Source organism: Ornithodoros turicata, chromosome 10 (assembly GCF_037126465.1).
Source record: "Ornithodoros turicata isolate Travis chromosome 10, ASM3712646v1, whole genome shotgun sequence".
Taxonomy (NCBI): Eukaryota; Metazoa; Arthropoda; class Arachnida; order Ixodida; family Argasidae; genus Ornithodoros; species Ornithodoros turicata.
Genome location: NC_088210.1, coordinates 7,777,466 through 7,798,004, shown reverse-complemented (window position 1 = coordinate 7,798,004; position 20,539 = coordinate 7,777,466). Strand labels below are relative to the sequence as shown.

The following is a 20,539-nucleotide window of genomic DNA, read 5'->3' as shown; positions in this document are numbered from 1 at the left end:
CAAGTCGTGTACTACTGTCACGCAATCCCACGTGACCTCTTGTTGATCAGTGAAAATAACTTGCGTCATGGACATGCATGTTCATCTCAGCGCTTATCACGTTTTGCATGCTATAGAGGGGGGGGGGGGCGATCAATACTCTTCCTTTCGTGTTTTGATATCTTATTATATATACTCTCACGCTCTCACTTCGGAAGTTCGGATGGTGTCTAGCAACGTTGGGTATCTCGTTTCTCGTGTTGTGTTAAGCTCCATCCATCCATGTGTTAGCGGTCAGTTGTTGTTTACGACGCAATAATATTATCTATCGATTTGTAGTGCTGTAACGTGCAAATTAGCGGGCTTAAGCGGTACTTTCTTTTCAGTCGTTGTCTTTCGAGCAGCGCGTATTGTTCCGGTGAAAATTGAGTTGAATGAATCGTCATAGTCCCAACGTATATCGCGCTGTGTTGACCAAGACCGAGAACAAAGAATTCTGGTGAGTTATGCTTTCGTAGACTGTCTGGCTTAGCAGTGTGTTATCCACACATAGTTGCATTCTCATACGAGTAATTTGTCTGAATCAAAACAGCCGAAGTGCCTGTAATAGATTTAGGTGGGTATGTGTTTGTAGATTTGCACCGTTTGTGGTTCGTTGCGCGTTTAGGAACAACAAATTCACTCGAAGTTAAGACACCGATAATGCCGCACTTTACAGCAGCATTTATCATTGTGAGCCATATTACATTTGTTAAAATTTGTCGTCATATTTGTTCAAAAATAAAAGCACAAGTCGGCATACTTGATCTTCTCGAATTGCTTACCGCGAACATCTGCAAATGTTGCGCAGGCTTTTGCACTGTACTACGCGCAAAAGCATATCTGATTACAATAAGTATTTCAAGAGGAAATCATTTAAGTACATTGTTATTTATAGCTATTTTCCATTTCAGTCATGTTATGTGGGTACGCGAAGGATTCCGAAAAAAAAAAAAAAAACATGGCTAACAGGATGTTGCTGCCCAGGGAGTCTTGGCTGAAGAGGTGAGCTGTTCAGACTACCAATTGTATCATACTGTTTTGTTGTGAAGTGAAAAATTTTGTATAGTAGTGCACGAGAGTTAATTCGTGCACTACTTTTATAAGAAGAAACGAGAAAAGGAAAGTCATGCATGCATCATTTCATGAATTGTAATGTATCACTGTTCATATTCACATGTTTCCATTAAGTGAATGAACTAATGCAACTAAATTCATCTCATGGTTATGCATTGTGTTTACCTGGAAGTCACACTTTTTTCATTTTTTTTGTCTAGATGAAGGTTTATGTTAGCCTTGTATGAAATAACAGACACATATCAACATGTATGCAGCTTGTGCACATTAAAACCAGCCATGTAGAGTCAAATGCCTGTTTTTTTTTAAATATTCTAGCCTATATTCACGGTTGTTCCTTGCTTATTGCAGGTCTACTCATTCCAGAAGCAAGAATTGTACCATTGTAAAGCGAATGGAAATAAACTGACGTCGACTGAGATAGGTGTTCCTTCTTGGCCAATGACTGAAGGATGTCTCCAAAAAACGTCACAACAAAGCCGATGTTCATCTAGCTCTCCACAAGCAGCTAACTCCACCTAGTAGCCTGCTGCTTCACAGCAACATCAACGCTACCTTTGGGGTGTACACATTACACAATATGCTGCATGGTGCTGTGGTATGATAACATACTGATTGTCACACAATATGTTCATATATATGATAAGGGCCCTAAGGGCACACTGCATGGCTTATACCCTCTGGAATGTATATCCATACCTGGCAGCAACATTGCATGTCAATGCATGTTACAATACACATTTTGACTTTTGGCCGTTATGAGACATCTTCGGCCGTAATGAGACTACCTTCGGCCGTATTGAGACTTTGGCCGTAATGAGACACTTGGGGATTAAAGGATTATCGGCCGTATTGAGACTTTCGGCCGTATTGAGACATCGGCCGTAATGAGACTTCGGCCGTAATGAGATACAATCGTCTGCATCAGTGATGTAATACTCCGACGCAAAGGGTAGGTCCTCCTCTTGTACTCTTCTACTGTCTCCTATCATGGTTTCAGTATGAGAAATTCGCGAGTTGAATAAATAAGAGCACATGCAATATTTGGCATTTTTGCGCCATGCAGCTAGTGCAGCTAAGCACAGCTCTGACAAGCTATTTGTTGTTGTTGTTGTTTATGCACTTGCTTGCACAAGGGCATATAAACTAACCAACATATGGAGGTCGCAGTTATCCACAACAGCGAGTTAGGGGATGAAAGGGTATTGGCTTAGAATGTTCGTGCAAAAAATGTATAACCCAAAGCAACTTAATTATTCAATCTCACTTACATCAATGCAGAGCTTTGCATTAATTCTTGTAAACTATACGGATCGAATGGTGCAAGCATGCATACCCTGTTGCCCCAGAAGTCAGCCCATGTCTATTCTCCTGCTCCGTATTCTCAGAGCACTGTTAGCTTTGTCCCTTAGAATTTCTATTTAACTCGTCACCATCTGGCAAAAGACTTACTCGTTGATTAACCTCTGGCCGTGAGGCCAGAGGTGAGGCCACACCTAAAAGGGTGTTTTGAGTTTAACAATGTGGAGTGTGTGAGTTCCTCTCGTTTCACACGACATGGCAACACCTGTGCAATATACTGCTATCACATCGACATGGCACCGCGATTACTGTAATCGCTCTCACGGTGCAGTGAGGTATCGTGTACTTGCTTAGCGCACTCATGCTGGGACGTTACACAGCAGTACTAACGGGAACCACTGGAAGGCTCCGAACGAAATGAGATCCCTTCAGCACTATTATCGTGTGAGTCCGCACTCATCTTGTTGCGAGGTTGCAGTTTTTTTGTTTTTTTTTCTACATCGGTCTGACGCTGATGTTCAAAGTGCTACTACACAGGCGTACTTGCTTTCGTAGCGTTTTGCGTAAGGACATTTCTATTTCTATTTTTGTCTGTCAGAGTCAAGAGTAAGGGCTGTAAATGTGTAGTACATAAACAGGTACCTGTCCGTCTGTGTTTCAACCGCGCCTGCCACTTACTCACCGCAAAACAAGTTTCTGAGTAGGTGATTTTGTGCTGGAACTGGTGCGTACGCGCGTTGATTTGGCCAAATCGCTCATGTCACCCGTGCATTCGTTTTATTGATTAGTTGTCGCGTGAGTACCTCGCCTACCGCCCATCAGTGGCCTTTAATGGCCATATTCTAAATGGGAAGACAGTAGGCGTGAAGTGCAGCACAGGAATGTCCTATGTATACTTCGAACGCTCCGATCTAGTCGTCCCAGTCTTCAACTTCCACGTTTGTTTGTTTGTGTTGTTTTGCTTAGGGATGTCCCAATCGAATCCACGAATCCTAGGCAGGGATTGGAGATTCGGGAATCTGAATCCTATAGTGCCCAAAATGGCGAATCGAATCTTTCGAATCCACCAACCACGTTTGTTCCTTTCTTTTTCAAATTGGTGCCTCAGGACGGTCTGCCGAAAGCCTCATTGACCGACAGGTGTTTTCTTGTTTTGTTTGTTTGCATTGCTCTGGACTGGAAGAGTTCATGTAGGAACTGTTACATTACAAGTTTAAACGTAATATGGTTTTGATTTTGGGTGTTGCTTTAGCTTTATGGAAATAATTCGGGCTCGAGAATTTATGTATTTCTTGTAGTCGATGAACAATATGTTAAACTAGATGGGTATATTTTCTCCCGAAACGAAGCTATTATTTAACTTTTGTTGCATTAAACAAGTGTATCATATTCTGCTTCAAAACAATCTCCAGTAGAAGTTTTTTCCTTTGCTTTTTAAGCTCTTTATAAAGAAATGATTCGAAAGATTCGAGATTCGTATGATTCGTGGATTCCTAGAACCTACCTTGGATTCGGATACAAATTCGCAAAATTCGCGATTCATCCCATCTCTAGTTTTGCTACCAGCGTAGGCTGAAGGCGGCATAGCTGGACAGCTGATAGCTGGCGACATAGCTGAGGCGGCACAGCTGGAATTAGAACTGATTGATGTGATGCGCTCAGTCCGTTGTATAAATCATTTCCATCGACCGCTGCCTGCTTTGATTGGCGCTTTCACTGATTACCGAGAAACAGAAGCCATTGAAGCTAACTAGGCGGCAAAGAGATCTCTAATTGCTCAACACTAGTTTTCTCCTTTCGAGTACAAGCTAGAGAAAGTTTTGCATTATGCGCAAAATTTTAATTTTGTTTCGTCGGTCTCACACAGCGCGTCAGGTCAGCTATAATTGGCATCACGTATTATGGCTTAAAAAAGAGAGAGAGAGAGAGAAGAACAATGAGGAATATTTATTGCGTTCCCAATTCGTTTATTAAAATTCAAGACCGTAACCCTATATGATTCATCCTCCATGAACCATACGCGTTATGAAGAGATACGCTCAGACAAACGGCGCCCCTGCATGCATTCAGTCTCGATCAAGGTCGCTACAAACAAATTTCGTTATCAGGTAACTCGGCGTGTGTGTGATACTTCACATTATCCCGTGAGTGCACTAATATATGGCGTAATCAATATTGCGTGTGTTGTTGGTTCTTGATTTCGTGACCGTGAAAGTGCGATCAGTCATAGTAACCCGTGTGAGACCCGCCTGGCAACGTTGTTGTGGACGATCTGGCAATATTAAGCTGCTCAAAGTATTCTGATTGCGGATGCGAGATACAGGGCGCGATATCGACCTTCACCTGAGTTCGAAGTGAGTGTGAGGTCCATACGCCTTATCAGATAATTCTGATTGTGGCTGCATTAGGGCTGTTGCGCTAAAGTTTGAGGAGGGCGACTGGAGCGCCACTCTGACCCCTACCGTCGGAATGCTACGACACGCGGCCGCTCTCGCCCCGTATGCATAACTAAGCAACGGGTAGGACGCGTCAAAGAGTGCGCCGTTATTTTTTTATTTTTTTCGAAATCGAACTCTACTCGAATGGAATCAAACCATACTAAAAATCGCAAACTGCTGTTGTGTCATACGCATAGCAGCAAGAAGATGGCTACGGCAAAAACTTGCCCGCCCAAGTCTCCGGAAAAGATGTCCCCGAAAGAAATGTCCCCGACTGGCATCGCTATTCCGGCTGCCGGCGATATGCAAGCGGCTGTATTATCTTTTGTACTCCAGAACTAGCTAATTCTTAAAGTATGAAGCCCTGAAATAATTATTCCTGACTGCTGCCGCCGTTTACCGTTTTCAGTCATAGACATACATTCCGGCTATGTAATATCCAGGTATAATTATTGCAGTAGACAAATATCGGCATCCGTTCTAATGAAATAGAACACGAAAACTTTGACCAGATATACTTTTCGTTTTCTTGTATTTGCTTTGCAGTTTTCTGTTTTGTATATTAAAAGTCGACTGTGTAGCCGATGCTTCGGATAATAATAATAATTGTCGCTGTGTGACAGTAAGATGAGTCTAGGGACGACGAAAACAGACACACACAGACAGACAGAGTTTGGAGACATCTGTATGTGTCTGTTTTCGTCGTCCCTAGTCTCCGGGTCTTAGTGTCATGAATTACACTCACCAGCTCACTTGTTTTTATCAATTCTTTCACTGGGTCGTCCACACCAGAAACTCCATATATACATATACAAGGAAAAAACGTAGCCGGAGCTCTTTCGAGCTCTTACAAACATATACATATACAATATATAGCCTCGTGTATATGTGCACAACCTTTGTTTCCGTACGCCCTAAGAAAAAGTTAGACGTCTGTTTGAACGAGGCGGACATATGATAGCTGATTCTGTCGTGTTCGGCTGATATCGGCAGATAAACGATCGCCCCTGGCAACTGTGGGATATTGCGCAACACAGTGTAACACGCGCTCAACGCGTCAGTCGCACACAGACTCCCGTAATGGAAACTATGCTCCTATGTACTCTGATGTAATATCAATTAAACAGTTGGAAAATACAACAAATGGCGACGAGGATGGGATCTCTCACACCGATGGGATCTCCGACATAGCGAAAACATATAACACTCTCCGCAAATTGACATGCCCAAAGAAGCCTTCGGAGTTAAAGTTCAACGAGATCAAAAAGTACCTCACGGACTATTTCTCTCCGACGCCGTTGGAAATGTCAGAGCGGCATCGTTTCTACAATCGTGTTCAAGGACAGTCCGAATCAGCAAGTGAGTTTTTGGCTGAGTTACGTAAACTCTCCGAACATTGCAATTTTGGCACATTCCTTGACGAAGCCCTTAGAGACAAATTTGTCTGTGGCCTGCGAAGCACCTCTGTTCAACAGCGCATGCTAACCATGAAGGATTTGACCTTGACAAAGGCGCTTCAAGAAGCGGTGTCATGTGAGCTCGCAGCCAAAGGTGTGGAGGAACTACATACCAAAAGAGAAAGCATAAACGGAGCCGCGTCTAGTGTTTCGAAAGTTCGAGACGAGGAAAAGAAGTGCTTCCGCTGCAAAAAGAAGGGTCATGTTCCTTCGAAATGCCGATACCTCGACGCTGTATGCCTCCACTGCAACAAGAAGGGTCATATACGTCCCGCCTGCAGAAACCTTGCAGCAAACAAGTCGTCCACTGAAGCTAAAACGAAGCAAACCAAAAAGAAGGACACTACTGTAGTAGCCGATAGGAGGCCTATCGGCATGACGTCACATACACTGCGTGGCGTATCTGTATATATCGGCATGCGTGCCGTTGCCTTGTCGCATTAAACCAGTTCCCACCTAGCTTGCAGTGTGTCTCCCTGCCCGGCTACTACAAATGGCGACGAAGATGGTGAAACGAGACTACGACGGTTAGGGAGGCGGATCCCGGAACCAACAGACGCTGGAGTAGGCTGGCATGGCTAAGATGTGGGAATTTGACGCCTTCATTGACGAAGGAGACAAAGACTTCGCTTCGTACGTGGAAAGATTTGGGCACTATTGCAAGGTAGCCAACGTGCAAGACGAAGAACTTAAGAAGTCAGCCTTCATCACTGCCACAGGGAAGAAAGTGTACAAGACGCTCAAAGATTTGCTTCTACCGTCAAAGCCGGAAGAGAAGTCATTCAAAGATTTGGTGAAGGTACTGAGCGAACACTACGGGCCTACAAGCCAAGTCATTGCGGAGCGCTTCAAATTTAACCGGCGCTACCAAGGGGAAGGGGAGTCCGTCGCAGTTTTTGCAGTCGCGCTGAAGCACATGGCTGCGAAATGCGAGTTCGGCCAGTTTCTCGACGACGCCTTGCGGGACCGGTTCGTCGCGGGACTGCGGAACCCAGCCATCCAGACAGGATTGCTCAAGAAAAAGGAGCTGACGTTCGAGACGGCGTGCGAGTTCGCCAAGAGCGTCGAATTGGCCGAGCGAGAGTCTAGGGGCTTCCGACCAGTTGCTGGAACAGACGCCGAAGTCCATGCGATCAAAAAGACAAGCAGGAAGCCTGCTTCGGGGAGTGAAACGAGAACAGCCAAGAACAAATGTTATCGGTGCGGCGAAGAACATGACGCAAATTCGTGTCGCTATCGAAAGACAAGATGTTATCACTGCAAGCGCACGGGGCATCTGTCTCGCGTGTGCAGATCTAGGCAGACAACGGCCGACGCGGTTCATAGCGTGGGCGACGAACAGCCTGATAGTGAGCTGTTGTTATACAGCGTGTATCACGTCGGGACAACGAAGCGACCGTATGAAGTGGAAGTGCGGCTTGAAGGTATGACTGTGAAAATGCAAGTTGATACAGGCGCAGCTGTTTCGCTCCTGTCAGAAAGCCTGTTCAAGCTGCTAAAACAACCGCCGTCGCTTGCGCAGTGCGCACTGAAGCTCAAAACGTACGGCGGAACGCCGCTTGAAGTCATAGGCCAGGGCCAAGTCGCTGTGGAATATAACGGACAACGGAAGGTTCTGCAAATCATCGTGGTACCCGGAGACAAGCCAGCGTTGCTTGGGCGCGACTGGATTGAGAGCCTCGGGGTCGACTTGAACAGCATTCACGAGGTCCACACCGGGCTAGCTCCGGACAGCCTCGTTAGAAGGTATGCAAGCGTTTTTTCACCGGGTTTAGGCCTGATAAAAGGCTTTCAAGCAAAGCTTGTGCTTAAGGAAGGCAGCTTACCGGTATTTTGCAAGGCACGACCTGTACCGTATGCCATTCGTGAGCCAGTTAGAGAAGAACTAAAGGACCTGCTAGCGGACGGCGTCCTTGTGGCAGTCACGCGAAGCGACTGGGCCACACCGATAGTAGCCGTACAGAAGCCAGGCAACAAAGTGCGACTTTGCGGAGATTATAAAGTGACTGTAAACCCCTGCATCAAGAGTGATCATTACCCCTTGCCCACGGTCGAGGACTTGTTCACTGTTTTGGCTGGCGGGAAGGTGTTTACCGTTCTTGATCTCTCCGCAGCGTATCAGCAAATTGAGTTGCACCCGGACTCACGTCCCTTGTTGACCATTAACACTCACATGGGATTGTACCAGTATGTCCGAATGCCATACGGAATTTCGAGCGCACCTGCAGTGTTCCAAGCCATTATGGACGAGCTTCTGAAGGGACTACCTGGGGTGGTCTGCTACCTCGACGATGTTCTCATCATGGGAGCGACCTACGCCGAATGTCGGGTCCGAGTGGAGGCAGTTCTGCAGCGGTTCATGGAGCACGGCGTAAAAGTAAGGCAAGAAAAATGCAAGTTTTTCATGAAGTCTGTAAAATATCTGGGCCACATCATAGATGAGCAAGGGTCATCATCGTATTTGGCGCACTATGATCTCAGTTGTCGCTGCGCCATTAAACTTACAATCAAATCAAAAAATCAGATGAGCAAGGCGTCCACCCATGCCCTAAAAAGGTACAGGCCATAAAGGAAGCACCTTCACCACGAAACGTGAGTGAGCTAAAGGCTTACTTGGGAATGTTAACTTTTTATTCAAAGTTCATGCCAAACATGTCCTCCAAGTTGAAGCCCTTGTATGAGTTGCTCCAGAAAGATAAAAAATGGAAATGGTCTGCGCAAGCAGAATTGGCATTCGAAGAAAGCAAGAAATTGCTTACACAGGACAGTGTGCTAACTTTCTACGACCCAAGGAAGCCACTAGGACTAGTGTGCGATGCGTCCCCTTATGGGGTAGGAGCAGTTTTATTTCATGTCATCAACGGCGAAGAAAAGCCAATTGCGTATGCGTCACGCACGCTGAGTAAAGCCGAAAGCGGCTACGCCCACATCGAAAAAGAAGCGCTAGCTGTTGTGTTCGGAGTAAAACGGCTCCACAAGTTTTTGTATGGGCGAGAGTTTACAATTTATTCCGATCATCTTCCCCTAGCAGGGCTTCTTGGTCAAACAAAACCAATTCCTCAAATGGCTGCTGCGAGAATGCAACGATGGATGCTAATGCTGCTTGCTTATCGTTACAAGTGGGTCTACAGAAAAGGAGAGCAAGTGGCAAACGCTGACGCGTTATCAAGATTACCCCTTCGAAATGAAGCAGACAAAAGTGACTATGTGCATTTCTTTTCGGCAGTGCAAGCAGCACCGTTATCAGCAGACAAGATACGGGAAGAAACGCAAAGGGATGCGGTCTTGTCAAAGGTACTCTTTTTTGTTTTGAATGGTTGGCCTGCGAAATCGTCGGACGACAACATGGCACCATTTTTTGTGCGGAAAGATGAACTGTCGGTAGACTGCGGTTGCGTCACGTGGGGAAACAGAGTTGTCATCCCAAAAGCACTACAAGCGGAAGTATTGCAACTTTTGCACGAAGGACACCCAGGCGTGACGCGCATGAAAATGTTATCGAGAAGCCACGTTTGGTGGCCTAAGTTAACCACGTGCATTGAGGAAGCCGTAAAAGGCTGTTCAACCTGTCAGCTTACTCAGAACGCAGCACCTAAAATACAGGGTTTATCGTGGGGTTGGCCAACCAGACGTTGGCAGAGGGTTCATTTGGACTTTGCATACTACAAGAACGAATGGTTTTTGGTTCTTGTTGACGCCTACTCCAAATGGGTGGACGTCCAATACATGAAGTCAACCACAGCGGCAAACACTGTGGAAACACTACGCACGGTTTTTGCAGCTTTCGGACTTCCGGAGAAAATTGTGACGGACAATGGTCCTCAATTTGTGTCTGACGAATTTTCAAATTTCCTCAGAACGAACGCTGTGCAGCATACGAGGACACCGCCGTACCACCCAGCCTCAAATGGAGCAGCGGAAAGACTTGTCCAGACAGTCAAACGAAGTCTCCTACGCCAATTTCGGGATGAGGAGAGCACAGGAGTGACTCGGACGATTCGACATCGACTGGATCAGTTTCTCTTCGTATACCGTAACACACCGTGTCCAACAACTGGTAAGACGCCAGCCGAACTTTTTCTGTCCTGGAAGCCACGCACGAGGCTGAGCATCTTGCACCCCGAATTAGCAAAGCGGATGGGAAGAGGTATTACTCAAGGGCAAAGCCGCCCAAACGGAACTTCATGGAGGGAGTTCGAAGCGGGCGATAGCGTTCGAGTAAGAGGGACCAGACCGGGTGATCCAAGATGGTTAGAAGGCACTGTCGTGCGGCGCGTCAGCTTGTCTACATACATAGTCAGGGTTCAAAGCCAAGAGAGGTTTGTCCATGTGGACGACATTACTTCACACGCATTTGCTATTCCTGCGCCCAGAACGATCCGGATTCCAGAGGAGACCAGTACACAGCAACCGCCTGACCCGGCTTTGGCAGTCCAGCCTCAAGTAGAAGACGAAACAGGGACCCCATTGGCAACGCCTGTGTCTACTGAAGATGAAGTCGCCACGGAAAACAACGCTCCGGTACCGCAACTACGACGAAGCTCGAGAACACGAAAGCAACCCGAACGTTATGGCTTTGAAACAAAATAAAAAGGGAAGGAATGTAGTAGCCGATAGGAGGCCTATCGGCATGACGTCACATACACTGCGTGGCGTATCTGTATATATCGGCATGCGTGCCGTTGCCTTGTCGCATTAAACCAGTTCCCACCTAGATTGCAGTGTGTCTCCCTGCCCGGCTACTACAACTACAAATACTTCAAAGGCTGAAAATGTTGGAACCATTCGCCAGGATGTTGACTCAGAGCTACTTGCGCACATCACTTGTGGTGGATGCGAGCCCATTTGGTTAAAACCAGAAATTGAGGGCCATGTAATTCCAATGGAAATGGACACAGGGTCAAAGTATACTATTGTACCCCAAGTTGTCTACTCGAAGCATTTCAGCCACATTCCACTGGAACCTACCTCCATGAAATTTCGAACTGTGACAAGTGAATGCTTCTTACCTGATGGCGTAGCCACGGTTCAAGTAAAATTTCGAGAGAAATGTTCAAGGCTCCAACTCTATGTTGCAAGAACCCCAGGACCAGCACTGTTTGGCCGAGAGTGGATTCAAGAATTCAAGTTGCTTGAAGAAACAAATGGAATCTTCAAGACGTCGACTGCAACGAAAGCTTCTCAAGAAGAAGTAAAAAATAAGCTGAACCCGATTCTAGAAACTCACAAGGTCGTATTTGAAGACTCCATCGGGAAGTTGAATGGAATCAAGGCAACCTTAAACCTGAAGGAAAATGTTCAGCCCAAGTTCCTTCGTGCTCGTCAAGTTCCATACGCACTCAAGGAAAAAGTCGTTGCCGAATTGGACCGACTAGAATCGGAAGGTATTCTGACCAAAGTCAATGTCAGTGAATGGGCTACTCCCATAGTTCCTGTAGTCAAGCCCAATGGGACAGTCAGGATATGTGGAGATTTCAAGAGCACCATCAATCAACACTTAGTCGTGGATCAGTATCCTCTACCACTGGTTGAGGACATTTTCGCGAAGTTATCTGGTGGTCAGGAATATACAAAAATTGACTTCCGGCAAGCATTCCTTCAAATGGAAGTGGATGAGAAGTCCAAGCATTTGCTAACTATCAATACAGAAAAGGGACTCTTCCGGTATAACAGGATGGTGTTTGGTATTGCTCCCGCACCTGCGATCTGGCAACGCACCATCGAACAAGTTCTACAGGGTGTTCCTATGACACATGCAACGCAAGACGACATATCAGTGAGTGGTACTACTGAAGAGGATCATCTCGAAAATCTTTCGGAAGTCCTCAAGCGCCTGGAATCGTTTGGTCTAAAAGCAAACCTGCAGAAGTGCTCCTTCTTCCAGGACAGCATTGTGTACTGCGGATACAAGATCAGCAGCGAAGGTTTACACAAGACCCAAGACAAGATCCGTGCTGTACTTGAAGCTCCAGCACCATAAAACGTCAGCCAGCTGCGTTCCTTTCTTGGGCTAATCAATTACTACGGAAAATTTATTCCGGACAGCGCAAACCTTTTGCGACCTTTGCACGCACTTTTGGAAAAATCTGCAAAGTGGAAATGGACAAAAGACTGTAAAGTAGCCTTCCAAAAAGCTAAAAAAATAATTGCGTCTGACACAGTCCTTGTCCACTACAATCCGCAGCTACCACTCCGTCTCGCTTGTGATGCCGGACCACATGGTCTCGGCGTAGTTCTCTCTCACGAAATGCCTGATGGGACGGAAAGGCCAATCGCATTTTCCTCGAGAACCCTCAAAACGGCAGAAAAGAACTACTCACAAATTGACAAAGAGGCCCTAGCCATTGTCTGGGGAGTACAGAAGTTCTACGCTTATTTATATGGCCGACATTTCAGACTTATAACGGACCATCAACCGTTGACGCAAATCTTCTCGCCAATGAAGGGTATACCTGCAATGCAAGCAGCACGTCTCCAACGCAATGCTCTCTTTCTCTCCGGCATGGACTACGACATAGTGTATAAGAGGTCAGAAGACAACGGCAATGCTGACAGTTTGTCACGGTTACCTCTACCGGATGTCCCACCGGAGGGCCCAGATGAAGCTGAGCTTTACCATTTAAGCCAATTTGAGCAACTTCCTGTTACTCATTCAACACTGCGAGACGCAACCCGACGAGATGTTATTCTGTCCAAGATATATTGGAATGTCATGAATGGCTGGGACAGTTCTAACTCGGACGAAGATCTTGTGCCTTACATCCGACGCAAAGATGAACTATCTGTGCAACAAGGAGTTCTAACATGGGGCACTCGCACCGTCATTCCCGCGAAACTCGTACGGTCAATTCTTGACGAGCTTCACCGTGGTCACATGGGAATCGTTAAAATGAAAGCTTTGGCACGATTCTACGTATGGTGGCCAAACATCGATCGTGACATCGAAGCTGTTGCAAAGAATTGCGAAGGTTGTCTGAAGAACCAAAATGAGCCACCTAAGGCTCCGTATCATCCGTGGGAAATTCGACCATGGAAACGAGTCCATTTGGACTTCGCCGGGCCATTCCAAGATAAAATGTTCCTAGTAGTTGTGGACGCCTTCTCCAAATGGCCTGAAGTAATCATCATGAGCTCTACTACTGCTTCTTACACTGTAGATGTCCTACGGACGATCTTTGCCAGAAACGGCATACCCGAACGTATCGTCACTGACAATGGACCACAGTTCACACCAAGCGTGTTCATGGAGTTCATGAGGAACAATGGAATTCAACATTCCTTGACAGCACCATACCACCCAGCAACCAATGGACTTGCTGAGCGTTTTGTCCAGACACTCAAATCAAGCCTGAAATCTATGCAGGGGGAAGGGAGTATCCACGAGAATCTCGCAAAGTTCCTTATTGCATATCGCACTTGCCCCCACACAACTACTGGGGAAACTACATCAAAACTCTTCCTGGGACGCGAAATTCGCACCCGCCTGTCACTTATCAGGACAAGTGTTCAAGACAGTATACGAGACAAGCAAGATAAATTGTTCGAGCGGAACCATGGAAGAGAACGTTACTTTGAACCGGGACAACATGTTTCTGTTCGTGACTACAGAGGAACCGATAAGTGGACCACTGGTCTTGTCCTCAGACGCCACGGACCATTGTCCTATGAAGTAAAGGTTGGTGACAAAATCTGGCGCCGGCACATCGACCAGCTGAAACCGGGTGCCTGCGAACGCCAAAACGCTCGAGAAGAAAACCGCAGACCAACTTCAAATTACTCTGTTGCTCCAGAGCCCATGGTAGCGGATCGACCACACCAACCAGAAGCAGAAGATACTCCTCCGAGCGAGTTGCACACGACTCCTGAGAATGTGCTCGCTCCGAATACAGCAGTCCCTGATCTAGAAAATGGGAATGCACAAGTCGCAAAGACGCCCCGTCCCCAACGAAAAAGAAGACCTCCGGAAAGGCTGATTGTGGGATTGGACTAAAGAATTTGGCGGGGAGGAGATGTCGTGTTCGGCTGATATCGGCAGATAAACGATCGCCCCTGGCAACTGTGGGATATTGCGCAACACAGTGTAACACGCGCTCAACGCGTCAGTCGCACACAGACTCCCGTAATGGAAACTATGCTCCTATGTACTCTGATGTAATATCAATTAAACAGTTGGAAAATACAACAGATTCCAAATCTAAATAGTGGAGAAGTTCGCTCAGAGGTACCAGGAAAGAGCAACTATTTGGGTGTTGAACCACAAAACAGTTTGTGTTTCTTTTAGATGTCCCGTTAATATTGTTCAACTATTTTCAATTATAACGGCGAGCGTTTTGTTAAATCCCCATTGAATTCGACGAGCACCCTGAGAATTAATCTTTGCCATGTTCTTGTTAAGCCTGATTTTTCTCAGAATGAAATTTATACTTTTACTGGTGCACCCCCAGTGCACCAGAGAAGCACACTAAACACCCTAACAAACAGCGTCATTCGCGACATACACGCGTTCTGCATATGTACATCGTGCCGCGCATTGTACACATGTTTCAGCGACTTTTTTAGAAAGAATTTGTCGATCCTTTTGACTTTTTGTCTATCCGGAAAACAGATGATAAACGACAACGCCACATTAAGTTAGCCAGCGTAGACTGAGTGTCGTCAGCTAGGGAGCGGCCGTGTGTTGAAAAGGTCGCCACTAGCGGCGCTGACACACAAGGTTCGCTGCGCCACCTGGCCCAGCGCAACAAGCCCGGTTAGTCGACTGCCTAGCGCTCTAACCGGAAGTGCCGCCATGTTAAGGCTTGTTCCAATTCCCGCCTCGACCGCTATCCAGGCGTCTTTCGCCTAGCCTGCATCGATGCAGACTAGCTATGCGTCTGAGTGGTCGTCGCTGACAGCAGCCGTGAAAATTAATACGCTTGTCGACGACATCGATACTCTTAGGTCTTGTGATACAAGAATCGCGCATTTATTGGAATACTACGCCGTAACAGCAACGAGCCGTGACGGCATTTTCGCTGATCACTGCGTTCTGCAATATAACGATACGCAGGAAGAATGCATCGACAATCGAGTTGAATTATTTAATTATTTGAGCGTTTATAAGTGAATTACGCGGCGTTTAAACCAAATGCGGAATTAAAGTTCCTACGGGCCATGACAGATGGCGATAGCGGCGCCAAGTCCGCAAGTTTGTCCCAAATCTCCGCCGATAAGGCGTCTACCTATCTGTCCACTCAGACAGCTTATCCTGCGCTGAGTATTGGAACGCAGCCTGTGAGTGATCGTGAGCCAAAATGCCGACCTGTGCTCGCTTCCTTCTAGGAAATACGATAACCCGGAAAACATTGCAGCACGATGTACCGAAGGTCGAGTGGAATGGCTATGTGTCTTATCGATGAGATCGGCATGTGGCTTATCGATGTTCTTCAGTTTCGCTGGTCTGTTGAAGTCCTTCACTGTTAAAACAGAACTTCACCACATAGCACGCTCCTAGCCAACCATGATTCTGAATGATATCATTCTGTGCATTGATTTGTTGAAAATGGGAGGAGGCGCCTATCTGGGACAGATTATTTTGTCCCAGATAGGCGCCTCCCCCCTGTTTTGAACAAATCAATACACAGAATGATATCATTCAGAATCATGGTTGGCTAGGAGCGTGCTATGTGGTGAAGTTCTGTTTTAACAGTGTTCCACCTACCCTCCTCCCCCATTGCACTCGACTTTCAGTGCATTGTGCTGCTTCGGTTCCTCCCACTTCTGAATCATTCAGTTTCGCCAAGTCCGAAGGGCTATTTTTGGGAGCACGGATTTTGTAGGGAACCTACAGAAAACCTAGCAGCTGCGCTGGGCATCAACTGATTGGATTGTTCTTGTGGCTTCTGGGGCGTTACTGCATTACTCTATTTTTATTATACGGTTGCAACTAATTCCTGCGAACATCTGCCCGACTGCCTTTACTACACTATGTACGAATTTAGTGGACCATCACTACCATAGAATAGAATAGAAATAGAAAGAAAAAAAATGGAAACGTAGGTCGCTAAGGGACCACACAGTTTTGGAATTGTCAATTGTAATATGGTGAAATAAAAAGAAAGAAAGAAAGGAAGGAAGGGGGTGGGGGTGGAGCCCCGTAGTGGCAGCTTTTTCAGGGTTTGTCTAGATTATTCTAAGGCGTTCGACCTATTAAATCACGGCATCCTCCTTCAAAAACTTCCAAAAATATGGCATCAGAGTAATGCACACTTATCTGAAGAATCGTCAAGCGTTGCTCATAATCCATGGTCATTCCGAAAGTGTTCACCGCATAACTAGGGCCTCATTTTTTCGGGTTTCATTTTTTAGCACAATCGGGTAGATATCGGGTCATATTTTGTTTCAATAATTCAGGTGCAGTCGGGTTGAAATGAGCGTGATTCAGCCTAATTCTGTCTGAATCGGATAGAATGAGGCGTAAGCCTTCAGTTTATTCGGCATGCAGACAACGACGATAAAAACCTGAGACACGGAAGAGAAAGCAACAGGACACGTTCTGTGTCGCTCTGGGTTGACACGTTCCGTGTCTCAGGTTTCTATCGTCGTTTTTACAGTGTACCAGCTCACCTGCACCCTTGCACTTATACATACAACGCCCCGGTAGTCCATGGATCTAAGAGGCAGCAAGGTATCTGTTTTGACAGTTTGTACGAGCATATTTATGTATTGACAACACAGTTTCCAAAGTTGTGTGTTAGTTGTGATGACTTCAAATCCTTCTGGTGCAGCAGTTCTTTTCTGGAAAATATCGGGTTAAGCCCTGTTTTTTGCGATTGGAATCGGGAGGTACATATCAGGCGTAATCGGGTATAACCCTAGGCAGTGTTCTAAGACCGCTCCTTTTCACCTTAACATTAATAATATCTTCTCCCTGTTATATGCTGACTCCATCAAATTCATTACATATGACATATGCTGATGATACTAGCCCTGTTTTGACAGGACCATAACAGAAGTAATCAGCGAAATGACTCTCCTTCTATCAAATTTTTACAACTGGTCTACGGAAAACTAGTTCAAGAATAACGCAGGAAAGACAAGGCGGTTATATTTCACCCCACACCCAGAACGGTAGAATACACAGACAATGTTACTTTAGAGACTAACTTGACATTCGTTTTTGACAAGGTAAAATAGCTGGGTGTATGGTTTACTGACAGAGCGTTACGGGACGTGTGAATTATATTACTAACAAAATGCCCTAGTAATTGGCATATTTGGTTGGTACAGAAACATTTTACCCTGCAAAGAAAATCACTTATTCACCCCTATTTCACGTACTGTCACTTAGTCTGGGGAGCGACGACTCTTTAAAACCATAAAGGGATGGTCTCGTACCCCCTACCCCTATCACACCGTGCCCTATCATAACGTGTAGTACCATTCGATAGCGCTTTGTTGAAAATGGAATACTGCGAACTTCCCCGACGTAACACGTCACGGTTATTAAATAACCGAATTAAATTGGTGAAGGTGGCAGAGTATGCCGCGACCTGCGTTGGCGGCCGCGTACCCCCATGCGGTAGAGATGTGCGCCACCGCCTGCCGCAAGCGGACGCGTATGCATGCCGCTCCAGCCAGGTCCCCCATACTCACCTCGGAAAAGCGTGCAACGAAGAAGGCCGCCACTAGATACCCCACTGTTGCCGTTCCGGATCACTTCAGCGCGCTAAGTTTAGCGGCAAAATGTTTTTGTTGTTTCTGCGAATGAATCTAGTCTTTATATGTCCAAATAAAACGCGTATAACAACTTTCCGTGTCGTGTTTCACTTTTTGGTCCCGTTTTTAAACGTGTTGAGCGATCGGAAGGATCTAGTGCACGGCTGCGTGCATCACATAGCGTACCTGTCGTACCAGGCGCCGCAGGCGCAGTCGTCCATTTCTCCTTCGGTGACTTGGCCTGGCTTGGATTGTGCTTCAACTGGCTCTTTAGCGCGCTACAACCGAACGCAAGCCAACGTCTGGTAACAATGGGGTATCTAAGGGCGGCCTCCGGCATTGCACGCATCGGGATAGGAACGAATACATGGGAAAATGGTGACCTTGGGGGACCTGGCTCCAGCTATACGGCCTGCCTCCGCCCGCGACTCTTCATAGAGGAAGCATGACAAGAAGGCGAACGACGGCGAAGTCGAGCTACTAACTGTAGTGAACGTTCCCTTTCTTATACATGTGAGCTTTTGCGAAATCAGCATCGCAGACGCAAGAAACGCAGGCTTTGTGTTCACTCGCCGTGGCGATAGCGCAGTATTTTCTTGTGAACAATGTTTAGCCTTCAACTTTGACACTGTGACAGTCAATATCATACACTTTACTTACCGGCACTCCCAAATTTTACGCCAATGTCAACACAAAAGGTCATTTTAACGCAACGCTCCATAATGTAGGCAGCAATGACATTTTATTTCCATCATAAATTCGCCGGCTGAAAAATGTGAGCGTCACTGGAACGTACCTTCCAGCCAACGACGCCGTCAATGCTCTCCGCGCGGGAGGCCGGAAGAAAACAAGAACGCACGCAACTTCCGTTTACTTCCTCATTGACCGAGCATGTGCGGATGCCGTTAAAAATCGTGTACTGCGCAAAAATCGTTCCACAATGTAGAGACGAAGGTGACACAAAGTATTACTACAACAGGAAGATTGTCTGGAAAATGGGGCCCGCAAACAATGATTCTCAGAGGCTACAATCCGTTGACCTGAAGAACCTTTGGTTGCGCGTGGTCTCACTAAGCCAACTGGCTCGGTCGAAGGGAACTGAAGTTCCTCGTGCCGACTGAGTTCGTCACCGTTCATAGCCTGAGCGTTGGAATTCGTTTAACTCGCCTGTCCCCAACTCTTTGCAAAGTGTAAACACAGAACACACTCGATTCGTTTGAAAAAAGTAATGGGTAATGTCGTTCAAATTACTGCTCAAATGTAATTAAAAATACATTACAAATTACAGAAGTAAAAAGTAACGCATTACATTACAAATTACCAGGAAAAATAATTAATTACAGTAATGAGATTACTACCCAGGTATGGTACTCAGGCGAAAAACGCACATTCCAAGAAGACAAGTTTAAAGTCGCAGGTCAACCCCACCCACAAGATTTCAGGAAAAAGATCCCTAAGTGGATCTTCTTTCCCTATGAATCTTTTTGCCGCGTGGATCTTCTTTCTCGTTTGGATCTTTTTCCCTTTGGAATTTTTCCCACCTGTCACGTGACCCCGTTGGATGTTCTTTCCCGATGCATCTTTTTTGCCGTTGGATCTTCCACAAGCGCACCCACTATCACAAAATCAGAAGGCGCGCGCTGTCGCATAACATATCCGACCAAAAATACATGACGCGCGTTTCCATTACACTCCCCGTTGCACACTGATCATATTTCAAAAGGTGATGTCGCTGACGACGTTCATGGAGGAAGAGTGCGTGTTTATTTAAAAACCGCATTAAATACTCGCGGAAAGAAAACACGTGACTTAGCTTCCACGTATCCAATTATGCGCCACACCGTAGGAGACCCCTCAGTCAATGCACGGACTACATTCTCCGCTCGCGAAGATACATCTCCGAGTCCCATTTCGAGAGCAAAGGGGACGACTCAACCAAAGGTGCTTCTGCAAGTCACAATTACCATGACAACGGCATGAGAGAAGCGCGGGTTTCGTCGTCTGCTATTATGCAGTGTTGTACCCGTTACAGAAATATGGTATCGCGATATCGGCACTCGTTACTTAAGTAAAAAAGTATCAAAATACCAATATCGATGCTTCTTTTTTAAAGTAACGAGGTAATGTAATGTGAATTTATTTCCACAAAGAAAGATTGTGGTGGAAGCTGTGAAAAAAAGTCACTGTAGTGACTTGAGGGACTCACAGCGACATACAATTGGCAATGGTGATACACTGCAACATTCGAAGGAAACGCGCATCACAGTATAAAACATCAACATAGCTACAGAAACCAAAATAAAGTTAGTTCTACATCACACAAAAGTACACATCAAAAAACAAAAAAGCGTATTCTTGACACCTTTACCCCTGCTATTGGTCATTGATAATTACTGGCCAAAACAATTAACTACAGAAATCACGAATGCATGTACGAGACACATTTAAAGGATTGAAAGGGCATTCATTTAATAACTGGGGCAAGCGATGACTGACCCGCTGTTCCCCGTAATTCGTCCTACAACGGGGAATGTTCCACTGCTGATGAGC

At 46.1% G+C, this 20,539-nt stretch overlaps 2 protein-coding genes across 11 annotated transcripts in view; one reads left to right on the top strand and one right to left on the bottom strand.

The window, feature by feature from the left end:
• Positions 1-20,539, bottom strand: part of LOC135371085 (caspase-3-like) — a 174,297-nt gene that overhangs the window by 115,782 nt on the left and 37,976 nt on the right. The window lies entirely within an intron of this gene.
• LOC135371084 (uncharacterized protein K02A2.6-like) lies at positions 6,806-11,006 on the top strand. Of its 5 annotated transcripts, XM_064605077.1 has the most exons (3): positions 6,806-7,716; positions 7,771-8,038; positions 10,150-11,006. In XM_064605077.1, exons 1-3 carry the CDS (start codon positions 6,867-6,869, stop codon positions 10,880-10,882), a joined length of 1,851 nt encoding a protein of 616 aa, XP_064461147.1. In that variant the 5' UTR covers positions 6,806-6,866; the 3' UTR covers positions 10,883-11,006. The 5 variants fall into 5 exon arrangements, with proteins under 5 accessions (XP_064461147.1, XP_064461150.1, XP_064461146.1 ...); XM_064605080.1 differs by having other exon boundaries at positions 6,806-8,038; positions 10,666-11,006; XM_064605076.1 differs by having other exon boundaries at positions 6,806-8,038.

Coding starts and splice junctions, on each gene's coding strand:
- LOC135371084 (XM_064605076.1), top strand. CDS start 6,867: ATGGCTAAGATGTGGGAATTTGACGCCTTCATTGACGAAGGAGACAAA. Junction 8,039..10,149: donor CCGGACAGCCTCGTTAGAAG/GTATGCAAGCGT, acceptor AAATTTCCTCAG/AACGAACGCTGTGCAGCATA.